Genomic DNA, 24,570 nt, shown 5'->3' with positions numbered 1-24,570 from the left:
GGGGGGGGGGGAAGGACACATATGCAATACCCTTTGTAATACTTTAAGCAATAAAAAAAAAAAGGACATCTATAAAAAAAAAGAAAAAAAAAGTACCGTGACTTGGCTGCCCCCTTGCAGGATGAAGTGCAAGCACTTACATAAAGAACCTCTAAGTGGCGCCCCCATAGGTGCCCAATGTTCGCTTTGTGCTTCAGAAGTAGAGTGGGGTCTCTCTGGGCTGACACGGGTGCAAGGGCAGCTCTAAAATCTCCCACCAATGTCTCCATGGGCTGATGGGCTAATCCAGTTGGTGTGCTTGTCCCTGTCCCTAACGGCACCGAGAGCCCAAATGTGTTAATTACCAGTTAGAAGTTCTCTGGGTTTCAGTGACTTCTCCAGCTTCACGGTAGCATATGATGATCTCATGGTGTTCTTTCCCACGGCCAGTGCCTGTAACTCCCCCTAAAGGAGGTCCCCTATCTTCACCTGAATTAAGTAAAGCTGCTCAATTGCTAAAGGCCAAAGCTTTTTCTTTCCTGGGTGTTTTTTCTCATTTTAAAGTCCCTTCTCTACATGCGTTTTGTGTGTATATAAATATTATAAAGTGAAACAATACAAACAGGAATAATCTGCACCCAACCAGTGATTATGGTCTGCTGTGTATGTCTCTCCCCATGCCCACACAATACAGAACCTCAGTTCTCGACTGTTCGAAAACCAAATCATTTTTTCCCATTAGAAACAATGTAAATTGAATTAATCCAGTCCAGTCCCCCAAATGTTTCCCTGTTTTAACCTTTCTTATAAACAGTACATGTCTAATGTACTGCTTAATCTACAAACACTTTATAAACAAGAAGGACATAAAATGAGGTTTGACAGTAAACTGACTCACACTTTCACTCCTTTGTCGCCTGAGAGAGGTGTGATTGATCACACAGCTAATCAGCATGAAAGAGTTGAGAAGCGAATTGTTCAAGATGGGGACATTCGAGAACTGAGGTTTGACTTTATATCTAAATTTGATATACGTAAACATTTTCCTTTTACTAAACTGAGATTATATATAAAAATACACCCACATATATGTACTATTCTTTGTTTACACAACAGAATATAACAAATAGGTCAGTAGTTATAGGTTAAAAACTAGTGCTTTAATTTTAATAACATAACATTTTACAGTATGTGTTCACCATTGACAATGTAATTATCCTCCTATAGGTAGACAGGTTGTTTCCAGTTTTTTGCCCCTACAATGCTACATTGCTTTTGTCCATATATCCTTTGGTGCTTTTATATGTTCTGTGGGGTAGTCTCAAAAGTAAAATTGTTGGGTTAAAAGGACTGGTATTTTTAATTTTAATAAAAACTGCCTTATTTTATAAAGTACTGTAGCAATTTAGTCCTATCGGGAACACGTAAGTATGCATTTGTTTCTCTCCTCTCGCTCCCTAGGACTTCAACATTTTGTGTAGGTGGCCATATGCTTTTTTTAACTAGACGCCCAGTGCACGACATTCGTGCACTCGAGGGGGCGAGGTCCCTCAGCCCAGCCTGCGCCCTTTTGCAGTGCAGGAGCCGTCAGCTGGACATCCGTAGTGCTGCCACAGAGGCAGGAGAGGCTCCCGCCACCAGCCGTGAGCCACGCTTCTGGCTGAGCAGTGCTCCCCCTGTGGGAGTGCACTGACCACCAGGGGGCAGCTCCTGCACTGAGCATCTGCCCCCTGGTGTTCAGTGTGCACCATAGCAACCAGTTGTTCTGCTGTTTGGTCGATTTGCATATTAGCCTTTTATTATATAGGATCAGAGAACTTTACTAGGTTGTGTCTCATTGTTGATCATTCTTTGTCAGTTTTACCTGCGACACTGTGCCTTTCATTCTGTACATTTCTTATTTCTTCAGCATTTTCTTAATATCTTTAAATTTTTGTCTGTCCCATTTCTTTGGTTCTTAAGGACGCCAATAATGATGTGCTGATATTTTACTTCTGTTCCTGTCATTTTCCTTTCTTTGCTCACCTTTCTCTGTCCTGCCCTCTAGATCACATGCCATGTTCAGCATCTTTGTTGTTCCCAACATGGCCTTTATTTTTATACTTTTATTTTTAAATGTGATTAGCCACATTTTGCGTGTTAAACAGCCACATGTGGCTGCCAGCTACAGTACGGGCAGCAAAGCACTAGAAGAAGACAAAAGGCTTGGAGTTTTATTGACTCAACTCACTTCCTTATTCTCCTCAGTGCTAATACCCAAGGCATCACTGGAGAAACCTAAGGCTCCAAGACAGTTAGAAAGTCACTGCAACAGTAAAACCACATCATGGGTGAGATGAGTTTCATGTGGAAATGACCAGAGACTATAACTGGTGCTGCGAAGTGTGGGTATCCCCTGCCCAAGCTCTAACAGCAAGGAGACAAGATGGGCACTGTGGCACACGGCTAGACTCTTTATATATAAAAGCCCAGTGACCTTTACGGCAGAACGACCAGCAAGACCAGTGGCTATGACGCGCACTAAGGCAGCCCACCAGCCTGATCCCAGCCCCTCACCCCCATCCCCCGACTCGCCCCCCCCCCCCCCCCCCGCCCACCAGCACGATCAGCCCCCAACAGGAGGAGGAGCTGAAGCAGGGAGCAGGGTGGGCAGCAGCTTGGCTGGAGTTGCGGCGCCGCAGCATGTACACTGCAGCTTCCCAAGCCCCAAGTCTGGGGGGGGGGGGGGGGGGCGCAGCAGCAGGGAGCGCTGGCCGGTCCAGCCACCACAGCTCCATCGCCCCAGCTGCCGTCACCGAGCCCGGGACCGCCAGTCATGGCCGCACCGCCTGATCCACAAGAGCTGCTGCCACTGGCCGGCCCCATTAGTTTGGGGACCGGGAGGAAGGGGAGGATGAAATGGTGACACTGCAGGCAGGGGATTCTGGCTAGGAACTGGGCACAGGGGCTGGGGAATTGGTGCCCTGGGAAGTGGGCTTGAACCCCACCCAGCCGCTGCCTGTTGTCATGGAAACTGCATCCACAGGTAAAGTGGGCAGGCGCCGCAGCCCGCAAATGACGCCAGGGATCCGGGTCCCCAGACTGCCCCCTCCCTGCAGTGCACCTCTGCACCTTCCTCGAGCTCCCACCTTGAGCACCAATCTGCCCCCAGCCCCCCCACACACACCCACTTCACCACAGGCAACTATAAATGTTAGCGGATCAGTTGAAAACCTGAATTTCATTTTCCCAAAGATTTGGAAGAAAACAAAATACTATTAATTCTTTTATTGAATGACTAGAGGCCCAGTGGGCACAAAACCATGCGCGGTTAGGGTCCCTAGGCCTAGCCTGGCCTCTGCCACTCTGCGACGCTATGTGAAGTTCCCTGCCCCAGGACATTGCGCGATGCTCATGGCCCCTCGACTGCTCCACGAAACTCCCCCTATCCTGCCACTGCTCTGTGAAACTCCTCCCCGCCCTACAACTGCTCCACGAGGCGCCCCACCCCCGGCCCCACAACTGCTCCGCAAGATTCCCCCCACCCCTTGACTACTCTGCAGCTTGCTGCCACCCCGCGAAGCTCACCGCTGGATGCTCGGCAAAACTCCCCCCACCCTGTGACTGCTCTGCTAAGCTCGCTGCTGTCCCAGGAAGCAGCCTGCCGCTACTCAACAGTCCCCAATCCCACCTGCCGTCCCTACCCCCGATGGGGAGCGGCTCAGGGGCTTGGGACTGAGAGGTGCTCCATGCACTTCATGGTGACCGGTCGTCCATTCAGTTTTGATGGCACCTGGCTCTTTATGTATTAGGATCATTATTATTCTGGCTTCAGAGGCAAACTGCAACACCTGGTGCTGGAGTGCCAAGTTTCTTCTTTCTGCCAAGGGTTGGAGCTGTTAAGGGCCTCTTGGCTGGTTGCAATGATTTTAGCGGGCGTGTTTGCGCACAGCGTGCGCATCAGTGACCAGGACACCGACAACAAAGCAATGGGCAGGCCCGCTGCCCCTAACCGGCCCTTACCCATTCCCTCCACAAATCGCCACACCCTACACCCTCACAGTTCCCCACCCCCCATCCTCCATTTCTCCCTCTCTCCACGCAGGGAACAGAAATCCCAGGGTGTGTGTCTCACTCAGGAAGGACAGCGTTGCCGGAGGACTGGGGGTTGCCTGATGCAGGGAACACCGGTTCTTGCAGGGAGCACTGAAACTTGCAACCCCTTCAAGCGGCCGGCCTGGCTGTGGTGTTACAGGACTTGGGTGGTGAGTGGGCGAGGTTCAGCTCACCAGCTGTCTGGACTCCCTGGGTTCAGCTTCCCTTTGCCTGACTCCCCCGCTTTCAAACCAGAGCACTGGGTGCCCAGAGGGGACCAGAGGGTCTGAAGTGTCCTGGCCCAGGATTGCGGGAGGCACGTCCGGGGAGGAGCCGCCCGCCTGGTAGTGCTGTTTTCTAGGGACTGGGGAAGAGGGTGCTGTGTTGTGTGCTCCGAGAAAGCTTTGTTGTGGTGGAATGGGAGCGTGTAGTTTTGGAAATGTAGCTTTCCAAGGCCTGGGGTGGTGGGCGCTTCCAGCGGAGGGGAAAGGCAGCGGGACTGGCCTTCATGCTCTTGGTAGCTGATTTAAGGGAACCCCTTTCTTAAGCCACCGCCTCTTACTGGTCATGTGGCGTGGCCTTAGGCAGCTTTAACTCGGCTCCAGTACAAGATCTGAGTTGAGAGAAAGAGGTTTGAGGAATGCATTGAATAAAGTGGCAACGTTCTGAAGGGAAGAGAAAAAGCAACTATCTCACAAGCAAAAAATGAAAAGACAAGACTTAAATCTGAAAAACCCATCTGTCCTATGTTAATTATTATAGGAGAGGGTGGGGGTTGGGGATGAGGAGAGGATAAGACTAAGATGGCTGCCTGGCCTGTCTTTGAACTTCTTCATCTAAGTAAAGTGAAAACAAAACTCTTTATCACTGCACATTAAGATGGCAAAAGATAACAGGTAAATAAAGGTACCTTTCTTTGTTGGGTTGCCATTACCATTCTCTGATAAGGGCACCTCATGGTTCAGAACCTTTATCCACCGTCATCAAAGTAAATTATTTCTTTATAGACACGGCCTACCTCCCATTAGTGTCACCAAGGTCGGGTGGATTAGGTAAAGGAAGTCAAGTGCCCAGTGTCAGTAATAATATCCACTACAATGAGCTGCTATTTATACAATGTTTATAACTCTGGCTATCACAAAGCAGGCACTTGTAATTTTCAACATTATCATCATTATTGTAGAAATACTGTACTTTGTTAGCTGTCATAGGGGTTTCCTATCCTAGGCAACAAATCTATATCTGCACTAATAAAAGAGAAAGATGCAAATTGACCACCCCTCCGTGATGCCCACCAGCCAATCAGTAGTCAGTGTGCAAATTAACCCAACAAAGATGGTGGGTCACTTTGCATACGTAGGCGCCAAGTGGCCTGGGTCCCGGGGTTGGGTGCCACGCCCGCAGGCTCCCGGGACCATTGTGGCCCTGGGAGGTGAGGGTGGCCACGCCAAGCCAGGCCCGCAGGCTCCTGGGACCTTCGCCAGCTGGGAGGTGAGGGCGGCTGCACAGCTTGATGGCAGACAGCAGGGCCTGCTTGGCTGTCGCCATGAGCAGGCAAGCGCAGCCCGTAGGCAGCTCCCAGCACAGTATGCTTGGCCATCGCTGCGGCAACCCAGGGAACAGGGAAGTGTGGCCTGCTTGGCTGTCGCTGCGGTGACCAGGGAGCAGGCAAGCGGGCCCGCAGGCAGCACCCAGGACAGCCTACTTGGCCATTGCCGCGGAGTGGAGCAGGCAGGCACCGCAGAGAACAGAGAACCACAGGGAGCGGGCCTAAGCCATCAGTAGGACACGCCCTGAGGGCTCCCGGATTGGAGAGGGTGCAGGTCAGGCTGAGGGACACCCCCCGCCCTGTGCACGAATTTCATGCACCAGGCTGCTGGTATATATATAAAAGCCTAATATGCCAAGTGCCTCCTCAGGAGTTCAACCGACCAGGAGTTTGATCGCTCGCTGTGATGTGCGTTGACCACCATGGGGCGGCGCAGAACTAAGGCAGGCCCCAGCCAGCAGCTGGAGAAAGGCCCTGATCAGCCCTGATCGCCAGCCAGGCCTAGAGACCCTACCCGGGCACAAATTTCATGCACCGGGCCTCTAGTCTATCCTAATATATAAAAAGCCAGGGTCCGTAACATCCAAAACAACTGGAGGGACGACCGAACGCCAGGCTGTGCGCACAGCAGGCATGGGTGGGCGGGGACTTGTGGCAGCGGGGATGGGGAAAGGGGAGGTAAGGCCCTGTGGAGGGCAGCCTGTACTCCCCAGATGGCAGTGGCGGCTGTGAGCGCTACTGATGGCCTGCAGACACTGCTTCAGCTCGGCCTACAGGTTCCACTTGGTCCCATTCACAGCCGCCGCCATATGCTGTGGTATAAAACACATTGTGTAAGTTAACAGAAGCGTAGGCACCACCTCCATGCCACACCCCCACTTCCGTCAGTCCCACCAGCCCTGAGGCGCCCTCCCAAAGCTGATTCCGGCAAGGCCAGTGGGAAGATCCCACCCTCAGAGCGCCCACGGAGGCAGTGAGTTCTGGGTCGCTGCAGCGTCCGCAGTGGGAGGGGTCTGTGGGCCCCACAGCGGGAGGGGGCTGAGTCCCGGCCAGCCGGGATGCAGTGGAACTCTGGGTCTCCTGCAATTGGGTGCATGGCAAGCCTTCAAACCAGACCCTGACAGGAGGGAGGAGGGCATGGGAGGGCAGTTGGGGGCGAGATCAGGTGAGCAGAGGAGGGCAGTTAGGGGTGATCAGGCAGGCAGGCAGAGAGGTTAGGGGTGATCAGGCAGGCAGACAGAGGTAGTTAGGGGTGATCAAGCCGGCAGGTGAGCGGTTAGGAGCCAGATTGCAAGAGGGATGTCCCAAGGGGTCCCCAATTGGAGAGGGTGCAGGCTGGGCTGAGGGAACCCCTGCCCCCGTGCACGAATTTCGTGCACCAGGCCTCTAGTGTGTGTGTGTGTGTATATATATATATATATATAGAGAGAGAGAGAGAGAGAGAGGGAGGGAGAGGGAGAAAAGCCTAATATGCTAAGTATCTGACCATTCAACTGGTAGCTATGATGCGCACTGACCTCCAGAGGGCAGACCCTCAATGCAGGAGCTGCTCCCTGGTGGTCAGTGCACTCTTACAGCAGGAGCGCCACTCAGCTGACCGACCTGGCAAGTGCAGCTACGGCAGTGTGAGCCTCTCCCATTCGGACCAGGACTGGGACCGGAATTGGGACTGACCGGATGTGAGCCCGCAGTCACTTCTTGGTCATGGGTGCACCGTTATCGCCCTAGGATGGGTGCACAGAGACTTCAGCAGAGCGGCTGCAAGCTACTGAGTGGCAGCGGTGGCAGATGCAGCAGTACCGGGATGAGCAGGAATGGTGCAGTGCCCGGCCCCAGGCTTGGGCTCCTCCCCGGCTGCCTCTCACTTCGCGCACTACTACATCCCTTGGGGGATGTTGGACTGCCAGTTTCAGCCCGATCCCTGCAGGCCAGGCCGAGGGACCCCACTGGTGCATTTGTGCACCGGGCCTCTAGTTTATATATATAAAAGCCTAAGCAACCGTCTGACCGTTTGCCCGGTAGCTATGACATGCAATGACCACCAGGGGGCAGGCGCTCCGACCAGTAGAGGAGGGCGCCTGATTCCTCATGGAATTGGCAGTGGGTTAGGTTGCTGCTGGGGTACTGTAGGCCCTGAATCTGCTTCACCCGCACCCTGGGCCCATCAGGGGATGTCAGAGGCCTGGCGCACAGATTCATGTACCGGTGGGGTCCCTCAGCCTGGCCTGTGCCCTCTCGCAATCTGGGACCCCTCAGGCAATGTTGGAGAACCGGTTTTGGCCCAATCCCCACAGGCCAGGCCGAAGGACCCCATCAGTGCACGAATCCTTGCACCAGGTCCCTAGTAGGGATTATAAAATGCTGAAAAAAAATCTTACCAACTGAATTATAAGGACGGTCTAGAGAAAGCCTATGTGAACAGAAGTAGGTGGGCTCCTCGAGCCTAGAAAAAGGGAGTTCCTATGCCATAAATCATGAGGGCCCAGCATTGTCCCAGGAGAAGGGTTGATGGGATATAATGGGCCTATTCCTGCGGCAGAAAGGGGATGGTCATAGCTCCCTGACCCAGGCCCATAATGTCCTTGGCTCTGATCCCAAGATCTCTAAGTAGACTCCAAGTAACTGGCTTCCTATGAGATTTCCCAAAGGGACAGAATGTACCCATTAAAGGATGCCAGTATGCAGTCTAATTGGCAGGTGTGTTCCTGAATCAAGTTAATAAATTTGGCATCTGGTTTAAGAAATTAGTTTCTGTCAATTGTCCGGCCCAACTCCATTTTCAAAAATGGCAACTAAAAGGGATTTCTGAAAGCTGCAGAGTGGAGGGAGGCAGTCGGGACCATGCCGACTCCACTATGGCAGTGACCCTGAACTTCTGAATACACAGTTGGCCTGGGTTAACACCACACTCTGGCCTGAGCTAAACTCAAAGATATGAGGAGACCAAGCCTCAGGAGTACCTCTGAGAGGATGAGATAAAAAGGATTACTGGCATCAGGCACTGCAGAAGTGGTTTCCTAATAGTGCAGTTCAGTTCCTTCAAATTATGTGGCTGCTTTTGCATTATGGTGCCACCTCTTGGATGTAAACTGAAAATCTAGATTTTACATTTTGTAGTCTCTAGGCACGTTTTAAAAAATAATCTGGCCCTAGCCTGTTTGGCTAAGTGGATAGAGTGCCGGCCTGTGGACTGAAGGGTCTGAGGTTTGATTCCCGTCAAGAGCACATTCCTGGGTTGCGGGCTCGGTCCCTAGTGGGGGGCATGCAGGAGGCAGCAGATCAATGAGTCTCTCTCATTGATGCTTCTATCTCTCTCTCCCTCTCCTTTCCTTTCTGAAATCAATTTTTAAAAAAAATCTCAAGTGGGAGCCATGGTAGATTCCAAAATGTATATTCTGCATTATAGTTAAAGGAACTACTTAACCCAATCCCTGAATTTGTAAGGGGGAGGGGAGGGGGGGGGGAGACCACAGCCCAGAAAAGAACTGCCTCCAAAGTTGTGAGTTTTTAACTGTCTGGAATTTTGAACGCAAAGGTGTCACTTACACGCTCTGGTTCTCTCTCCAACCCCTCGCTGGCGAAGGAGGAGAGGCCCACAGAATCAGGAGTCCAGGCTTTGCTTTCTCAGGCTCTGTCAATGGAGGCAAAACCACGTACATGCCTTAATTAAAAAGTACGTTACTGCTAAAAAATGCTAACCATCATCCGAGTCTTCAGGGAGTCGTAATCTTTTTGCTGGTGGAGAGTCTTGCTTCAATGTTAATAGCTGCTGACCGACCCGGGTGGCGGCGGCTGAAGGCTGGGGTGGCTGTGGGAATTTCTTAAAATAAGACAATGAACTCTGCCTCATCGACTGACTCTTCCTTTCGTGGATGATTTTTCTGTAGCATGCGATGCTGTTTGATAGCATTCCACCCACAGTATAACTTCTTTCAAAATTGGAGTCGATCCTCTCAAACCCTGCTGCTGCCTCATCCACTAAGTTTATGTAATATTCTAAATCCCTGGTGGTCATTTCAACGATCTTCACATCATCTTCGCCAGGAGCGGACTCCATCTCAAGAAACCACTTCCTCTGCTCATCCATAAGCAGCAGCTCCTCATCCGTTAAAGAGCTGTCATGAGACTGCAGCCATTCGGTCACATCTTCAGGCCCCACTTCTAATTCCAGTTCTCTCGCTATTTCCACCACATCTGCAGTCACTTCCTCCAATGAAACCTTGAACTCCTCAAACTCATCCGTGAGGGTTGGAATCAACTTCTTCCAAACTCCTGTTATGGTTGATGTTTTGACCTCATCCCACGAATCGCGGATGTTCTTAATGGCATCTAGAATGGTGAACCCTTTCCAGAAGGTTTTCAATTTACTTTGCCCCGATCCATCAGAGGAGTCACTATCTGTGGCAGCTATAGCCTTACAAAATATGTTTCTTAAATAATAAGACTTGAAAGTTGAAATTACTCCTTGACCCAGGGGCTGCAGAGTGGACGCTGTGTTAGCAGGTATGAAAATAACATTAATCTCATTGTACAACTCCTTCAGAGCTCTTGGGTGAACAGGTGTATTGTCAATAAGCAGTAATATTTTGAAAGGGATCTTTTTTTCCGAGCAGTAGGTCTCGACAGCGGGCTTAAAATATTCAGTAAACCATGATGTAAACAAATGTGCTGTCATCCAGGCTTTGTTGTTCCATTTATAGAGCACAGGCAGAGTAGCTTTAGCATAATTCTTAAGGGCGGTAGGATTTTCAGAATAATACACGAGCATTGGCTTCAACTTAAAGTCACCAGCTGCATTAGCCCCTAACAAGAGGGTCAGCCTGTCCTTTGAATCTTTGAAGCCAGGCATTGCCTTCTCCTCTCTGGCTATGAAAGTTCTAGATGGCATCTTCTTCCAATATAAGGCTGTTTCCTCTACATTGAAAATCTGTTGTGTGGTGTAGCCACCTTCATTAATTATTTTGGCCAGATCTTCTGGGTCACTTGCTGCAGCTTCCACGTCGGCACCTGCGGCTTCACCTTGCACTTTTATGTCACAGAGTCGGCATCTTTCCTTAAACCTCATGAACCAACCTCTGCTGGCCTCGAACTTTTCTTCTGCAGCTTCCTCACCTCTCTCGGCCTTTATAGAATTGAAAAGCATTAAGGCCTTGGCCTGGATTAGACTCTGGCTTAAGGGAATGTTGTGGCTGGTTTGATCTTTTATCCAGACCACTAACACTTTCTCCATATCAGCAATCAGGCTGTTTTGCTTTCTTATCACTCGTGTGTTCATTGGAGTAGCACTTTTCATTTCCTTCAAGAACTTTTCCTTTGCATTCACAACTTGGCTAACTGTTTGTCGCAAGAGGCCTAGCTTTCGGCCTATCTCAGCTTTTGACATGCCTTCCTCACTAAGTTTAATCATTTCTAGCTTTTGATTTAAAGTGAGAGACGTGCGACTCTTCCTTTCACTTGAACACCTAAAGGCCATTGTAGGGTTATAAATTCGCCTAAATTCACTATTGTTGTATCTCGGAATAGGGAGGCCTGAGGAAAGGGAGAGAGATAAGGGAACAGCTGGTGGGTAGTCAGAACACATACATTTATCAAGTTCACCATCTTATATGAGTGTGGTTTGTGGTGCCACAAAACAATTACAATAATATTATCAAAGATCACTGTTCACAGATCACCATAACAAATATAATAATAATGAAAAAGTTTGAAATATTGAGAGAATTGACAAAATGTGTCACAAAGACACAAAGTGAGCAAATGCTGTTGGAAGAATGGTACGAACAGACTTGCTCAACACAAGAGTGGCCATAAGCCTGCAATTTGTAAAAAACCTTGTATCTGTGAAGTGCAATAAAACGAGGTATGCCTATACAAGTCTTGGTTATTCTTTCTTACTTTTTCATAAAATGCTCAAGGGTTTCAAAAAGATGCAGAAAACATTTTTGCATAAAGATAAGCGTTTTATGATATAGAGCACAAAATATATTGGCAAGCTTTCCTGTCACTTGTAAACTGGGTTAGAAGGCAATCCCTAGAATTCCAGAAGTGTTGCGGAAATATTACCATTTTAATTTACAATCAGGATAGAGTGTATTCAAGTGGGAGTCAAGGGATCTGGGTTCTAGTTGTCATTCTGCACAGTGTGATCCTATCTCTCAACTCCGGGATATCAGAAGCACCATCACAAAATGAAAGGGGCTGAATCAGGCCATCCTGAATAGCCTACCCAGCTCTGTTACTCTGCAATGCCATGAAATCAGAGCAACATGTTCCAAGCCATCTGGGGTCAGGGATCTTAGAACCTATATTCAATATGCAGTACCTTTAAAATTTCTACTTCTTTTTGGAGACCTGTTCTTATTTAAATACATTTATTTTACATGTCCTTCTGTGCATTTAACTGCATTTTCCTATTTAGCAGCCTCGTCATCATTAGCAATAAAAAAAGTTTCTCAAGGACGTATTATTTTCTTTCTTACTTTTATTTTTTTTCAACTTGCTTTTCCAATTTCTCCAAGACCTCCTCTGGAGTTGTGGAGGCCAAAAGCTTCACCACTTTTTCACGAGATTTACTGCCCTGGATTAAAAGGAAAAGACAGTGTGAGGATAACATACTAAACTTTCTAACACTATTAGAAACAGACCTCAGTTGTATGCATTGCGGACATATCCTTGTGGGGTTCTTACAGGTGACCTGCAACTTTCCTGACGGCTTCACTGCCACTTTCTCCTGGCCATTGTGATCTAACCAAAGACTATCTCTTAGATTCCACCTTACTATAAATTTTATAACTCTCCAGGGTTTTTATCTTCATATATCAATTTTTGTAATAATAAAAGCTGGGCATTAAAATTCTTTAATGAATATGGAATCCAGATGTATAATATTCTGGTTTCCAGTAATTCTTTTGTTTAAATTAAAAGTGAAAATCAGCCCTAACTGGTTTGGCTCAGTGGATAGAGCATCGGCCTGCGGACTGAAGGATCCCAGGTTCGATTCCAGTCAAGGGCATGTACCTTGGTTGTGGGCACATCCCCAGTAGGAGGTGTGCAGGAGGCAATTGATCGGTATTTCTCTCTCATCGATTTTTCTAACTCTCTATCCCTCTCCCTTCCTCTCTGTAAAAAAAATCAATAAAATATATATTTTTTTAAAAGAGTGAAAATTATTTTTTAAATTATCAAAACAAATATTGCAATTTCATATGAACTTTGTATAAAAATAATTCCAAGATCAACCAAAGGACTTGTATGCATGCATATAGGCCTAACCAATAGACACAGACACCAGGGGGGTGAGGGCATGAGTGGGGGGATGGGGGGGCCATTGGGAGAGATAAGGACACATATGTAATACCTTAATCAATAAAGAAAAAAATAATAAAAGAATAATTCCAAAATACAGAACAAATTGTTACTCTCTATGCTGTAACACATTTCTGAAAATTAAAAAAAAATATTCACATATTAAGTGCTGTGATTCCATAACCACTTAAGACAACTATTGAAAACCATTGTTTTGAAACACATCCTTTAAAAAAAGGTAAATCAAGGCAGGGATTTATCTAGTTGGGTAGAAGTTCTCAGGTAGAAGAGTGGGGAGTGCCTTACAAGCAAATAGCAGAGCATGCACACTGGCAGAAAACCAGAAATGACCTGCCAACTATTGTGGACAATGAGGGACCTGGTGTGCAATGGATGTTCAGGTGCAGCCTATTAATCAATGACTGAATGCCAGCTGGAACCTGGATGGGAGCTACAGAGTGTAGCACTGGAAAACAAGTTGAGCTTTAAGAGATAAAGACGACAGGGTCGGGTCTCACTACTGCAGATTCTATTTCAGTAATTCTAGGGCAGTGATGGCAAACCTATGACACGCGTGTCAGAGGTGACACGCAAACTCATTTTTTTGGTTGATTTTTCTTTGTTAAATGGCATTTAAATATATAAAATAAATATCAAAAATATAAGTCTTTGTTTTACTATGGTTGCAAAGATCAAAAAATTTCTATATGTGACACGGCACCAGAATTAAGTTAGGGTTTTTCAAAATGCTGACACGCCGAGCTCAAAAGATTCGCCATCACTGTTCTAGGGCAGTGCCCAAGAACCTGAGTTTTAGAAATCATTCCCAGATAGTCGTGATGTCCACCCCTAGTGCAAAGCTGTGGTATGAATGACTTCATAGGAACTTCTCCCCGTGAGCACGGGTGACGTGCAGGACCAGAAATACCTGACGGACTCACTAATGGAGATGCCAACAACACGAACCATTTTAGATTGTTTATTACGGTGACTTGAAGGAAGAGAGGAGCAAAATTAATCTGACAGAAAAGGTACAGGAGACAATGCTGGAAATGGTGGCCACTGAGGAATGTCAGTGGCGTGCACGGACAGTCTTAATGAGGATTGATGCAGCAGAAATGAAGGAGATGAGATAGGAAGAATCCAGATTTTAGATTTTAGGGGTTAAATGAATATGACAATGAAAAACAACTAGTTTTTCAATTACTTGGAAAAGAAAAAAAATCAGTATTTTTTAAATAACTGAAGTGTAATAATCAAAGATATTTAGCCCTGGCCAGGTGGCTCAATTAGTTGGAGCGTCACCCTGTAAACCAAAAGGTTGTGGGTTCTATTCCTGATCAGGGTACATACCTAGGTTGTGGTTTCAATTCTTGGTCAGGATGCTGTATGCAAGGCAACCAATCCATGTTTCTTTCTCTCTCTCTCTCTCTCTCTCTCTCTCTTTCTCTCTCCCCCTTCCTCTCTCTCTCAAAAAATCTATCATAAAACATAACCTCAGGTGAGGATTTTAAAAAAAGATATAAAAGAGAAAAAGAGATACCTACTTTATCTAAAACCACATCACTCTTCCTGAGTTCTAAGACCTTGGAGAGATACCGACAGAGCTCAGCGTTAGCCTCTCCTTCCGACGGAGGTGCTGCAATAGCTACACTCACAGCTTCGGTTGTCAAATCTGGAAGGAAAGCAGTGTGGACTTTATCCTTGAGGAGTTCTTCTTTGGGAAGTGAGAGTATTTTTCTAAAAGAATTTGCATTTGCCTGGCACACAGTAGGTTTTTACTGTTAGATGCAGAAATGAAGAATTAAACTAATCAGATTTAAGGGGAACATAAACATATAAATATGCCTTCACTAATACAGAAAACAAACTCAGAGAAGAAAAACTATGTTTACGCTGACCAGGATGGGCCTAAAGAATCCTGGGCAGCATGGGGCGGTGAGGGCCTGGGGCGGGGGGTGAGAGCAGGCTTGAGGGGGTCAATGAGGGGGAGAAAAGGGGACATATGTAATACTTCCAACAATAAGGATTTATTAAGAAAGAAAAACAAAAAAGCCTGGGCAGTATCCTGGATTTAGGCAACTGGAAAACACGCTTATCTGACAGGAAGTGCTCACGGAGGGAGTCAGGAGCTGGGGTGGAGGCTCAGCAAACGTCACTGAAGAAGGATGAACAGGGCAGCTCCCTGGATTGGACAGGGTGTTCAGCTTCCTCATCAGGACAACGAGAGCACGGGGCCAGAATTGTCTCGTATGTGAAATGCTTCTCTAATGTTTTCAAACCGTAATGTTTAATAAATATTTACATAACACATACACTAATGTTAAGGGCACACGAACATGTTTTAAGGACTTTACAAATATGAACTTGTGTAATCCTCGTAACAACTTTATGAAGGTACGAATACCAATATTATCTCCATTTTACAAATAAAATAGGAATCAAGATGAGTGATGTTGTGAATCAAAAATAAACTTAAACCCATGCTGTGAAATCCAGGGACAAGGAACACTGCTTCGGAACAGACTCCCCATCAATACTGCATTTACAAAGGGCAGCCTGCCCGTTCTTTCTGAGAGAGAGAAGTATTTGCTCAAAGCAGTTTGTAAGTGAGCTTGAGCGGGTCCGACACCCGGGGTCACTCGGGCATTTCCACACACTCACACCTTCCCTGTGTGAACAACCTGGCCACAGGATCCACAAGAATGAGGAAAAGCCCTAGCCCCGTGGTTGGCAAACTGCGGCTCGCGAGCCACATGCAGCTCTTTGTCCCCTTGAGTGTGGCTCTTCCACAAAATACCACGTGCGGGCGCGCACGTACAGTGCGACTGAAACTTCGTGGCCCGTGCGCAGAAGTCAGTATTTTGTGGAAGAGCCACACTCAAGGGGCCAAAGAGCCGCACGTGGCTCGCGAGCCGTGGTTTGCCGAGCCGCAGTTTGCCGACCACTGTGCTGGTTTGGCTCAGTGGCTATAGCGTCGGCCTGCGGACTGAAGGGTCCCAGGTTCAATTCTGGTCAAGGGCACATGCCCAGGTTGAGGGATCGATCCCCAGTAGGGGGCGTGCAGGAGGCAGCCAATCAATGATTCTCTCTCATCACTGATGTTTCTATCTCTCTCTCCCTCTCCCTTCCTCTCTGAAATCAATAAAGAAATATATATTTATATAAAATGAGGTAAAACATCTGTCCTCTCCTGTTACAGATTCTAAGGTGTACATTTTCTCACATTTTAAATAAAGTGTTTGATATAGATTTTGCCTTTCTTACTGGTACTTAAAATACTTGTGTACCTTGCAGTTGATGGCATCTTAGACCTAACGAAACCTGGTATTCCAACAGCAGACAGTGCCCACAGCAATACTTAGAAAACGCTGGCCAAGGAGGGTATGGCCAAGCTGGCACAGTCAATCACACAACCAGGCCTAGCACCCCAATTCTGAGGTCTAATTTTCACAATATTTTTTAAAATTGGAATACAGAGCTGTAGAGGTGAAAAAGACCTTCAAGATAATTCAGATCAATGGTTCTTAAACTTTTTCCCCCGCTCAGAATTTCCTGCCCCCACCCTCAATACATACACACACACACACACACACACACACACACACAGCAATTTCCCCTGAAATCCCATTTAAAACAGACGTAAACAGCTTCTCAGAAACCCGGGCTGTTGGCCTCCCCCTTGCCCACCTTTTAGGCTCCAGGCAATAACTTGAAAGCTTTTAACTTAGTCCAATTATCCCATCAAACAGATGGAAGACCTGGACCCAGAAATGTTTTCCATCATTCTGATTTAAAACAAGTTCACAGGGGAGTTGATGAACGCTGCCTCCTTGGACCAAAGATCCTTAAACTCCACCAAGATGTCTTCTTTCTTTCTCTGGCCAATGTCTCTAGTTCTGGAACAGGACAAGCTACTAATAAGCGACACATGTTTATGTGTCCTTTCTAAAACATCCTAATTAAAAAAAAAGATATGCCCTAACTCAGTGTTTCTCAACCTTCCTAATGCCGCGACCCTTTCATACAGTTCCTCATGTGGTGGTGACCCCCAACCATAAAATTATTTTCGTTGCTACTTCATAACTGTAATTTTGCTACTGTTATGAATCGTAATGTAAATATCTGATATGCAGGATGTATTTTCATGGTTGCAAATTGGACATAATTAAAGCATAGTGATGAATCACAAAAACAATATGTCATTATATATGTGTTTTCCGACGGTCTTAGGCGACCCCTGTGAAAGGGTCGTTCGACCCCCAAAGGGGTCGCGACCCACAGGTTGAGAACCGCTGCCCTAACTGGTGTGGCTCAACGGACAGAGCGTCAGCCTTCGGACTGAAGGGTCCCGGTTCGATTCCGGTCAAGGGCACATGCCCACGAGTTGCGGGGTTGATCCCCAGTGTGGGGGGCCTGCAGGAGGCAGCCGATCGATGATTCTATCTCATCATTAATGTTTCTACCTCTCTCCCCCTCTCCCTTCCTCTCTGAAATCAATAAAAATATATTTTTTAAAAAAAGGAAAGTATACCACGGTGTTTTTTTTTTTTCATCTTTTACACACTGGCTTTACAACTGTACATTAGAATTTAGCATCTGGAAATGAAAAGCCCTCTAACTGTAGATATGGACAACACACCTGCCTGTACAGGATAAAGTCCCAACTAACCAAGGCAGAGGGAGGAGGGAAGAGGGAGGAGGGCGCCCCGGCTCCCAGGGCCGCCCACCCCGGCGCTCAGCGGTACCTGTCACGGCATTGTGCTTAGCGCCCGGCTTGGCGTGGATGGCTATGGTGACACAGCCTTTGGCATCCACTGCCACGGGGCCTAGGGGAGGAAGCGCTTGCTCTGGCTCCTTGCTCTGGCTTTTACCCTAAAACGACAACAACAACCACACTACAACTTCACAGGTTGCAAAACATTTTCCCCACACACGTGGTCCTTCCACCTGTAACCAAGGCAAACCGTCGGCGCCCGGGGAATTCGTGCCACCCCGGCATGGCTGCAGCCTCCTCGTGGCTCCAACCAATGCCGTCCCATCAACCCCACTTTCCTCCGTCCTGATGGCCTGGCTCTGGCTCCGCACCTCGGCGCTGGCTCACGGCCCCCGTCCGCTCGGTGCGTCCCGTCCCGCCGAGGCAGGGACCACGCGTGCGGCACGAGCTAATGAATGAATGTGAACTAAACCCGGAAGCGCCTCTGTCAGTGAATTTGGGGGGAAAGCGGTGACCTTTAAAAGGCCGGCTGTGCAACATCAGTTGTTCTAGGACTTTTCGTCTGGCGCACACGGACTCTGCACCGGGCAGCCTGCAGGCAGAGGCTGTGTGTCAAGGGGAGTAAGGCCCCCTGGGAGCTCGGGCTGCAGGGAGCCACCGCGCGCTGGGCGTCACTCCCGGAGGAGGAGGGCTGTCCGGCCGGGGCACCCCGGCACCTGGCCGCGGGGTCTCGGAGACCGGCCGGAGTCCGCCCTGCAGAGGGGGCGCGGCGAGTCCCCGACAGGAGGGGTGCGGAGGGAGGGCGCAGGCCGAAGGCGCCACCCGACACACACCCGCCTGGCGCGGGGGCCGAGGCCGACGCAGGCAGCAGAAGCGGCCCAGGGAGCCCCCTGGCGGAGGCGGCCGGCGAGCGAGGCGGGAGCCCCCACCCGCGCGGCCCGCTCCTCTCCCGCGCCCACCCCTCCGCGGCCGCGGGACTCGCTACTGGCCTTGCTCGTCGCACCAGCTTTCTTTGGCATCTCGGCGCCCGCAGGGAGCCGGCCGGAGGCCCGAGCACCAGGTCCCGCCCCGAGCCGCCTGAGTGCGCAGCCGAGCCGGAGCATCCTCCCCTGGGAGGCGGCGGGGCGGGCGGCGGCGTTGGAAACGCCCTCTGCGCCTGCGCACACCGCGGGCGGGAGCGGCCTCGGGAGCTTCGCCCTCGGCTCCGGCGCGAGGGCGACACCTGTCGGTCGGCGGGAGCAAGACTTCGGGAGCCTCCAGAGCAGCGGTTCTCAACCTGTGGGTCGCGACCCCTTTGGGAGTCAAACGACCCTTTCACAGGGGACGCCTAAGACCATCGGCAAACACATATATAATTACATATTGTTTTTGTGATTAATCACTATGCTTTAATTATGTTCAATTTGTAACAATGAAATTGGAGGTCACCGCACCATGAGGAACTGTATTAAAGGGTCATGAGGAACTGTATTAAAGGGTCGCGGCATGAGGAAGGTTGAGAACCACTGCTCCAGAGCCTGCGCGGGTCCCTCTTGTCCTGGGATGTGGTCCAGGGAACCCAGAGATGGGAAGCACCCACCTGTGCCAGGAGCTCGGACTCCCACAGTGTAAGGAGCGGAGGCTAACTGCTGTAGGGAATACTTTTTAAAATTTTAATATGTTTTTATTGATTTCAGAGAGAGGAAGGGAGAAAGAATCATCAATGATGAGAATCATCAACTGGCTGCCTCTAGCACGCCCCCTAGTGGGGATGGAGCCCGGGCATGTGCCCTGACTGACCTCCTGGTTCATGGGTGGAGGCTCAACCACTGAGCCACACCGATGGGGCAGGGAGTAATTTGACTTCACTGTGAAGGAGTTAACTGGTATCTGGAGGGGCACATGGCATTGATTTTTTGAAGAAAAAAAACACAAAAAACTGGATGGGAGTTAATAGGATAGGGATATCCTATCAATGTTGATAGGAATGAAGCCAGGAGAGGGAGGGTAAAACAGAGGCAGAGGGTGGGGTTCTGTGCACAATGGGAGAGAATGACCCTTCTACAGGAAGCCGTAGTCAAGACACCTTTTCTTCATAAACGGACAGCCTTGCTGCGCTGCTCACGTAGGTGTGTTTGTAGGTTTGGTGGGAGGAGCTGGAGCTTCTTTCATCAGCTACAGGAGGGGAGGTGTTAGGAGAGTATAACAGATTTAAATACTCAGGGGAATGGCAAAGAGCTGACTACTGAACCCTCCCCTGGCTGCACCAATGATCTAGTTGAACTTGGAGACCATAAAATCATCACTGCCTCAGTGCGTACACTATCATTTTCAACACTTTGGACCCAGCAGCCAGGAAGTTAAAGATAAGGCGGACAATTGAATTCATCCAGGTGGGTGCGAGGGGGTTCGGGGTTGTTGATGAAGTAGTTAAAGTGATCAAAGGTCAAAAGTGGAGAAGGAAAAACGAAGAATCAAAGGTGGAGTCTAACTGGGTAGAAAATGAAGAGGTTTAATAGAACACAGCGAGAAGGGAACGACTCTTAAGGTGCAATAACGTTAGTGGGGTGCGAGGGAGACCTGAAGAGCATCGAGGTTGTGGTCGGAGAGGATGTCTGTACCTTTCAGAGGTCGTGCAATTCCGCACAATAAGGCGCACCGTGTGAACCTGAGAAGTGGCTGGCGTGAAATGGTGAAGGTACTGGAGGAGAGAAAGTGGAAAGCTAGGTTCGGATGGGTTGTCTACCCCACATGGACTCCGAGGCCACTCAGAATGAAGGCTTTGGTAGTAGGAAGTGAATCAGGTGTCAAACCAGAGACATATTTTGTTTGAAATCAGTTAAGAAATGAGGCACACCCTAGCTGGTTTGACTCAGTGGATAGAATGTTGACCTGCAGACTGAAGGGTCCCGGGTTCGATTCCAGTCAAGGGCATGTACCTCGGTTGCAGGCTCCTGGCCCTGGTCGGGGGTGTGCAGGAGGCAACCAATCAATGTGTTTCTCTCACATCAATGTTCCTATCTTTCCCTCTCTCTTCCACTCTCTCTAAAAATCAATGGAAAAATATTTTCGGGTGAGGATTAAAAAAAAACAAAAAAACACACAACAAGAATAGCAACAAAGAAACCAATTAAATTTAATATTCATTATACAAAAACATGAAAATAAAGGCCCAGCCTAACAACGTTAAAAAAGAAAAGAAAAAAGGATCCCTAACCAGTTTGGCTCAGTGGATAGAGCATCAGCCTGCGGACTGAAAGGTCCCAGGTTTGATTCCGGTCAAGGGCATGTACCTTGGTTGCGGGTACATCCCCAGTAGGGTGTGTGCAGGAGGCAGCTGATCGATATTTCTCTCTTATCCATGTTTCTAACTCTCTATCCATCTCCCTTCCTCTCTGTAAAAAATCAATTAAAAAATATATATATTAAAGGAAAGGGGGCACAAAAGCTGAATCTGTATTAAATAAAATTGGTTAAGTCATGACAGCCTCAATTAGAGCTTTGACAGTTATGATGGATATAAAAGGAGCACTTGCAATGGTGAATTATGAATGGTATCTGGCAGTTGTCTAGATGGTAGAGACAGAGGGTGGAGGAGTCCTAGAAAGCACCATTCAGGGGGCTCTTTCCTCCTCCCCACATGGGAGTCTGTGCTGTGAGATTCCTTCCCCTTCACCACGTGGGAGTCTCTGTGTTCTTCAATACATTTCCACCTTTGCTATACAAAAAAATAAAATAAAAGATTCAGCCTTTCCTAAAGGTATCAGCTCCATTTGCCACCTGTTTCCCTGACTTGTTGCTTCTGCCCAAAATTTCGGCCTCTAGAGGGAAAAAGAGTGGGATGGTGCCCAGTGGTGTGGGAAAGGACAGGGACTATAATCCAAATGGCAGGAAACCGATTGTAAATGTTTGTACTGACTCCTTTTTAACTTTTTTCAGTTCTTAGTGAAGTTCCATGTAACAACTCCATCTGGTGTCAATGGATACTATGTAGACCTAAAACAAAGAATACTTAATAATCTCAATTTGTGGGGTAGGTACTGGAATCATCACTCTTTTTAAAAAATAGAAAATACTTTATATTCTGTAGTAAATACAGGTTAGCCAGGTCCTATTGTGAAGTTGGAGAAAATGGCGACATGTTACTTTGGGACCCAGAAGAGTATTGCCCAACTCTGTAGCTTGGGAGATAGACCTGAGCTTAAATTCTGCCTCCCACCAGTTAAGAAATTTTTTTTAAATGAGTTATAACATTTTTATTTAAAAAATTTTTAAATCCTCACTTGAGGATATTTTCCCACTGATTCTTAGAGAGTGGAAGAGAGAGGGAAAGACAGAGAGAAACATCAATGTGAGAGAAACACATCAATTGGTTGCCTCCTGCACAAGCCCTGACCAGGGCCCGGGCCGGGGAGCAGCCTGCAACCGAGGTACATGCCCTTGACTGGAACTGAACCCGGGACCCTTTGGTCTGCAGGCCAATGCTCTATCCACTGAGCCAAACCCACTAGGGCAGTTAATAACCTTCTAAATATGAGGTCCTTTGCCTGTGAGTTGGGTATTGTAATAGCACTTACCTCATAGCGATGTTGTGAGAAACAAGTGAGAATGTGTGTTGAGTACTTAGTGCAGAGGCTGGTGCACAGAAACCACTCCGGTAGCTGTTACTGACACTAACCACAGCGAGACGGCCATCACTGCCAGAGAGGAAGGAACCAGCCGCCTTCACTTCCTACCTCCTGCGATTAGACCGAGGCCACGAAAACCTCATCAAGAAACAGATGACAGCAGATGTCATTGCTGCAGCTCCTATGACTTGCTTTACGGCAGCAGCGAGGCATTCTTAATTTGTGTTGCATTACTTCTGTAAATTAATAAGTTAAACCTGCCCTAAACTGCTTTGGCTCAGTGGATAGAGCATCAGCCCGCTGACTGAAGGGTCCCGGGTTTGACTCCAGCCAAGGGTACATGCCTGGGTTGCAGGCTCGATCCCCAGTAGGGGCATGCAGGAGGCAGCCCATCAATGATTCTGTCATCACTGATGTCTCTCTCTCTCTCTTCTCTCTCTCCCTTCCTCTCTGAAATCAATAAAAATATCTTTAAAAGAAATAAAAAAGTTAAACATCAATTAACTAGAACTCTTGTGCCAAAATGGCATCTTTACACTAAACTTTTAGAAGAAAAAGACAAGTGACAAAAAAAATAAATGGATAATATTTATTTTTTAAAAATTCCAGGGATGCCCCATATCAGTAAACAATCCCGTTTCTTGTGCCTCCGCTATAGCTACCTTCAGTTACAATCACTGTTCAGTGCAACGTACTGGAGGCATTCGAAATGCCTCAAACACTGGAAAACATGGACTTATCGCTAGTACACCATCCTGTTTAAGGCAGAAGTATTTTCCACAGTGGTTGGTGCAGTGTTCGCTGGTTAACCAGAACCACACATCCCACAGGTACTCTAGTTAACGCAGCTTTAGATCCACAAGGTCATGGAACCAGGGAGAGAAAACTTCCCTTTTCTTCAGCAAAGTCAAGGGACCTCTGCCACATGCTACCTCACGACCTTCTTAAAAATATACAATGAAATACAATGAAAGAAATGTTACATCCTCATGACTATTCTTTGAAAAAATGAATCCTATATAAGTTGGTACTTTTTGACTGGTGATTTTTAACCATCTTCCACAACTTACACTTAATTATACATAAGTTTTTATAAGATAATCGTTTTCAAAAGAAAAAAGAATGTTATTTATATAAAAATTTTCCTTTATAAAAAAGTGTACAAATATCATTCTGCCACATCTACTTCCTATCCTTCCTATTACGGCTGTTCCTGTGACATGTGTGAGGTCATGAATATTAAACATGTTTGACTTCTTGGATACAAGTGTGTAGGTGACAAAAGATGGTGTCACTTCGGCAGGAGTGATGTGTTGGATATCTTTAAAATTTCAAAGTAGTTGTTAGCAATGTTAGTATTTCATTCTATTTCGCGCTGTGTAAGCTTGTCACCCCAATGTTGACCTTAAGTGTGTTTACCCACTCACCACCATCACCACCATCTCAGCCTTGGGAACTCTCAGCAGCACCCCCTACAGACAGACAGGTGTAACGGTGTGGTTCAGTGATAAAGAATCTAATCTTAGACTACACCTCAGATCCTTTACCACATTATAGTGAATTTGTACAAATTCCATTTGTAGTTTAAAACTGTACTATGTAGCACATTACTAAACTATTACAAAATATCCTTTTCTGTAAAAGCATTGAAAATTTTTCTTGGGCATTTATTAGGCCTATTTCTAGCAATATTCCAAATGTTAACAAACAGGTATTTCAAAACTCCAAATATAAGGTCAGTTTTCTTAATGTCTGAAATTAGAGGAATAGGAATTCTATAGGAAAACTGACCCATGTCATCTCATGTAACCTTAAAAATAAGTCAAACAAAACAAACCAGCTATATAACAAAAATCTTTCAATTATAAAACTGTTGAAAGACCATGCGTCAGTTGATCTATGAAATTATACAAGATAAAGCTGAAATAGCTGTTTTTTTAAACAAACCCAGTTTTCTTTTCCCCTAATGTTTTAAGAAAATGGAAAATCTGCCTTTAAATTATGCAGAGATTTAAATAAACATTTATCTGTCTCCTCTAAGAAACTAAAATGTTTCTCATCTTAAAATTATAAATATTCATAACACTCAAATTGTTTGTGTGGCCAGATTTTTATGCCGCTGAGATTAGACGGTATGGTACAATTTAGCCAAGATGTATTATAATGCTAAATTAGGTATAAAATATTATTTCTGGTATTTGTCCGTCTTCTATTGAAGTGCCATTATTATTGCCAGGTGAACTAAAAAATAAAAAAGCAGTCTTGCTAGCAGATGTTTCATGCACTACTTTCTTCAATCCTTTTGTGCCATAGTGGGAATCTGGACCCTAAATGAGAAC

At 47.2% G+C, this 24,570-nt stretch overlaps 2 protein-coding genes across 3 annotated transcripts in view; both read right to left on the bottom strand.

Moving 5' to 3' along the window:
• Positions 1 to 11,045: 11,045 nt before the first annotated feature.
• On the bottom strand, positions 11,046 to 18,740 carry CUNH15orf40 (chromosome unknown C15orf40 homolog). The gene is made up of 5 exons (XM_070400612.1): positions 18,614 to 18,740; positions 17,656 to 17,782; positions 14,455 to 14,582; positions 12,082 to 12,179; positions 11,046 to 11,131 (listed from the first exon to the last, which is right to left on the bottom strand). Exons 1-4 carry the CDS (start codon positions 18,725 to 18,727, stop codon positions 12,084 to 12,086), a joined length of 465 nt encoding a protein of 154 aa, XP_070256713.1. The 5' UTR covers positions 18,728 to 18,740; the 3' UTR covers positions 11,046 to 11,131; positions 12,082 to 12,083.
• A 4,066-nt stretch (positions 18,741 to 22,806) lies between these two features.
• BTBD1 (BTB domain containing 1) overlaps positions 22,807 to 24,570 on the bottom strand; it is a 29,915-nt gene continuing 28,151 nt past the window's right edge. For both annotated transcript variants that reach the window (XM_070400686.1, XM_070400687.1), the window contains one exon: positions 22,807 to 24,558. In XM_070400686.1, the coding sequence (XP_070256787.1) occupies positions 24,403 to 24,558 (156 nt within the window). In that variant the 3' untranslated portion in view covers positions 22,807 to 24,402. The remainder of the gene's footprint in view (positions 24,559 to 24,570) is intronic.

The sequence above is a fragment of the Myotis yumanensis genome, unplaced genomic scaffold (genome assembly GCF_028538775.1).
Source record: "Myotis yumanensis isolate MYYU_CA2020_CCGP unplaced genomic scaffold, mMyoYum1.0.hap1 SCAF_20, whole genome shotgun sequence".
NCBI lineage: Eukaryota > Metazoa > Chordata > Mammalia > Chiroptera > Vespertilionidae > Myotis > Myotis yumanensis.
The sequence above is the reverse complement of the archived record's forward strand: the minus strand, read 5'-3'. Positions and strand labels throughout refer to the sequence as shown.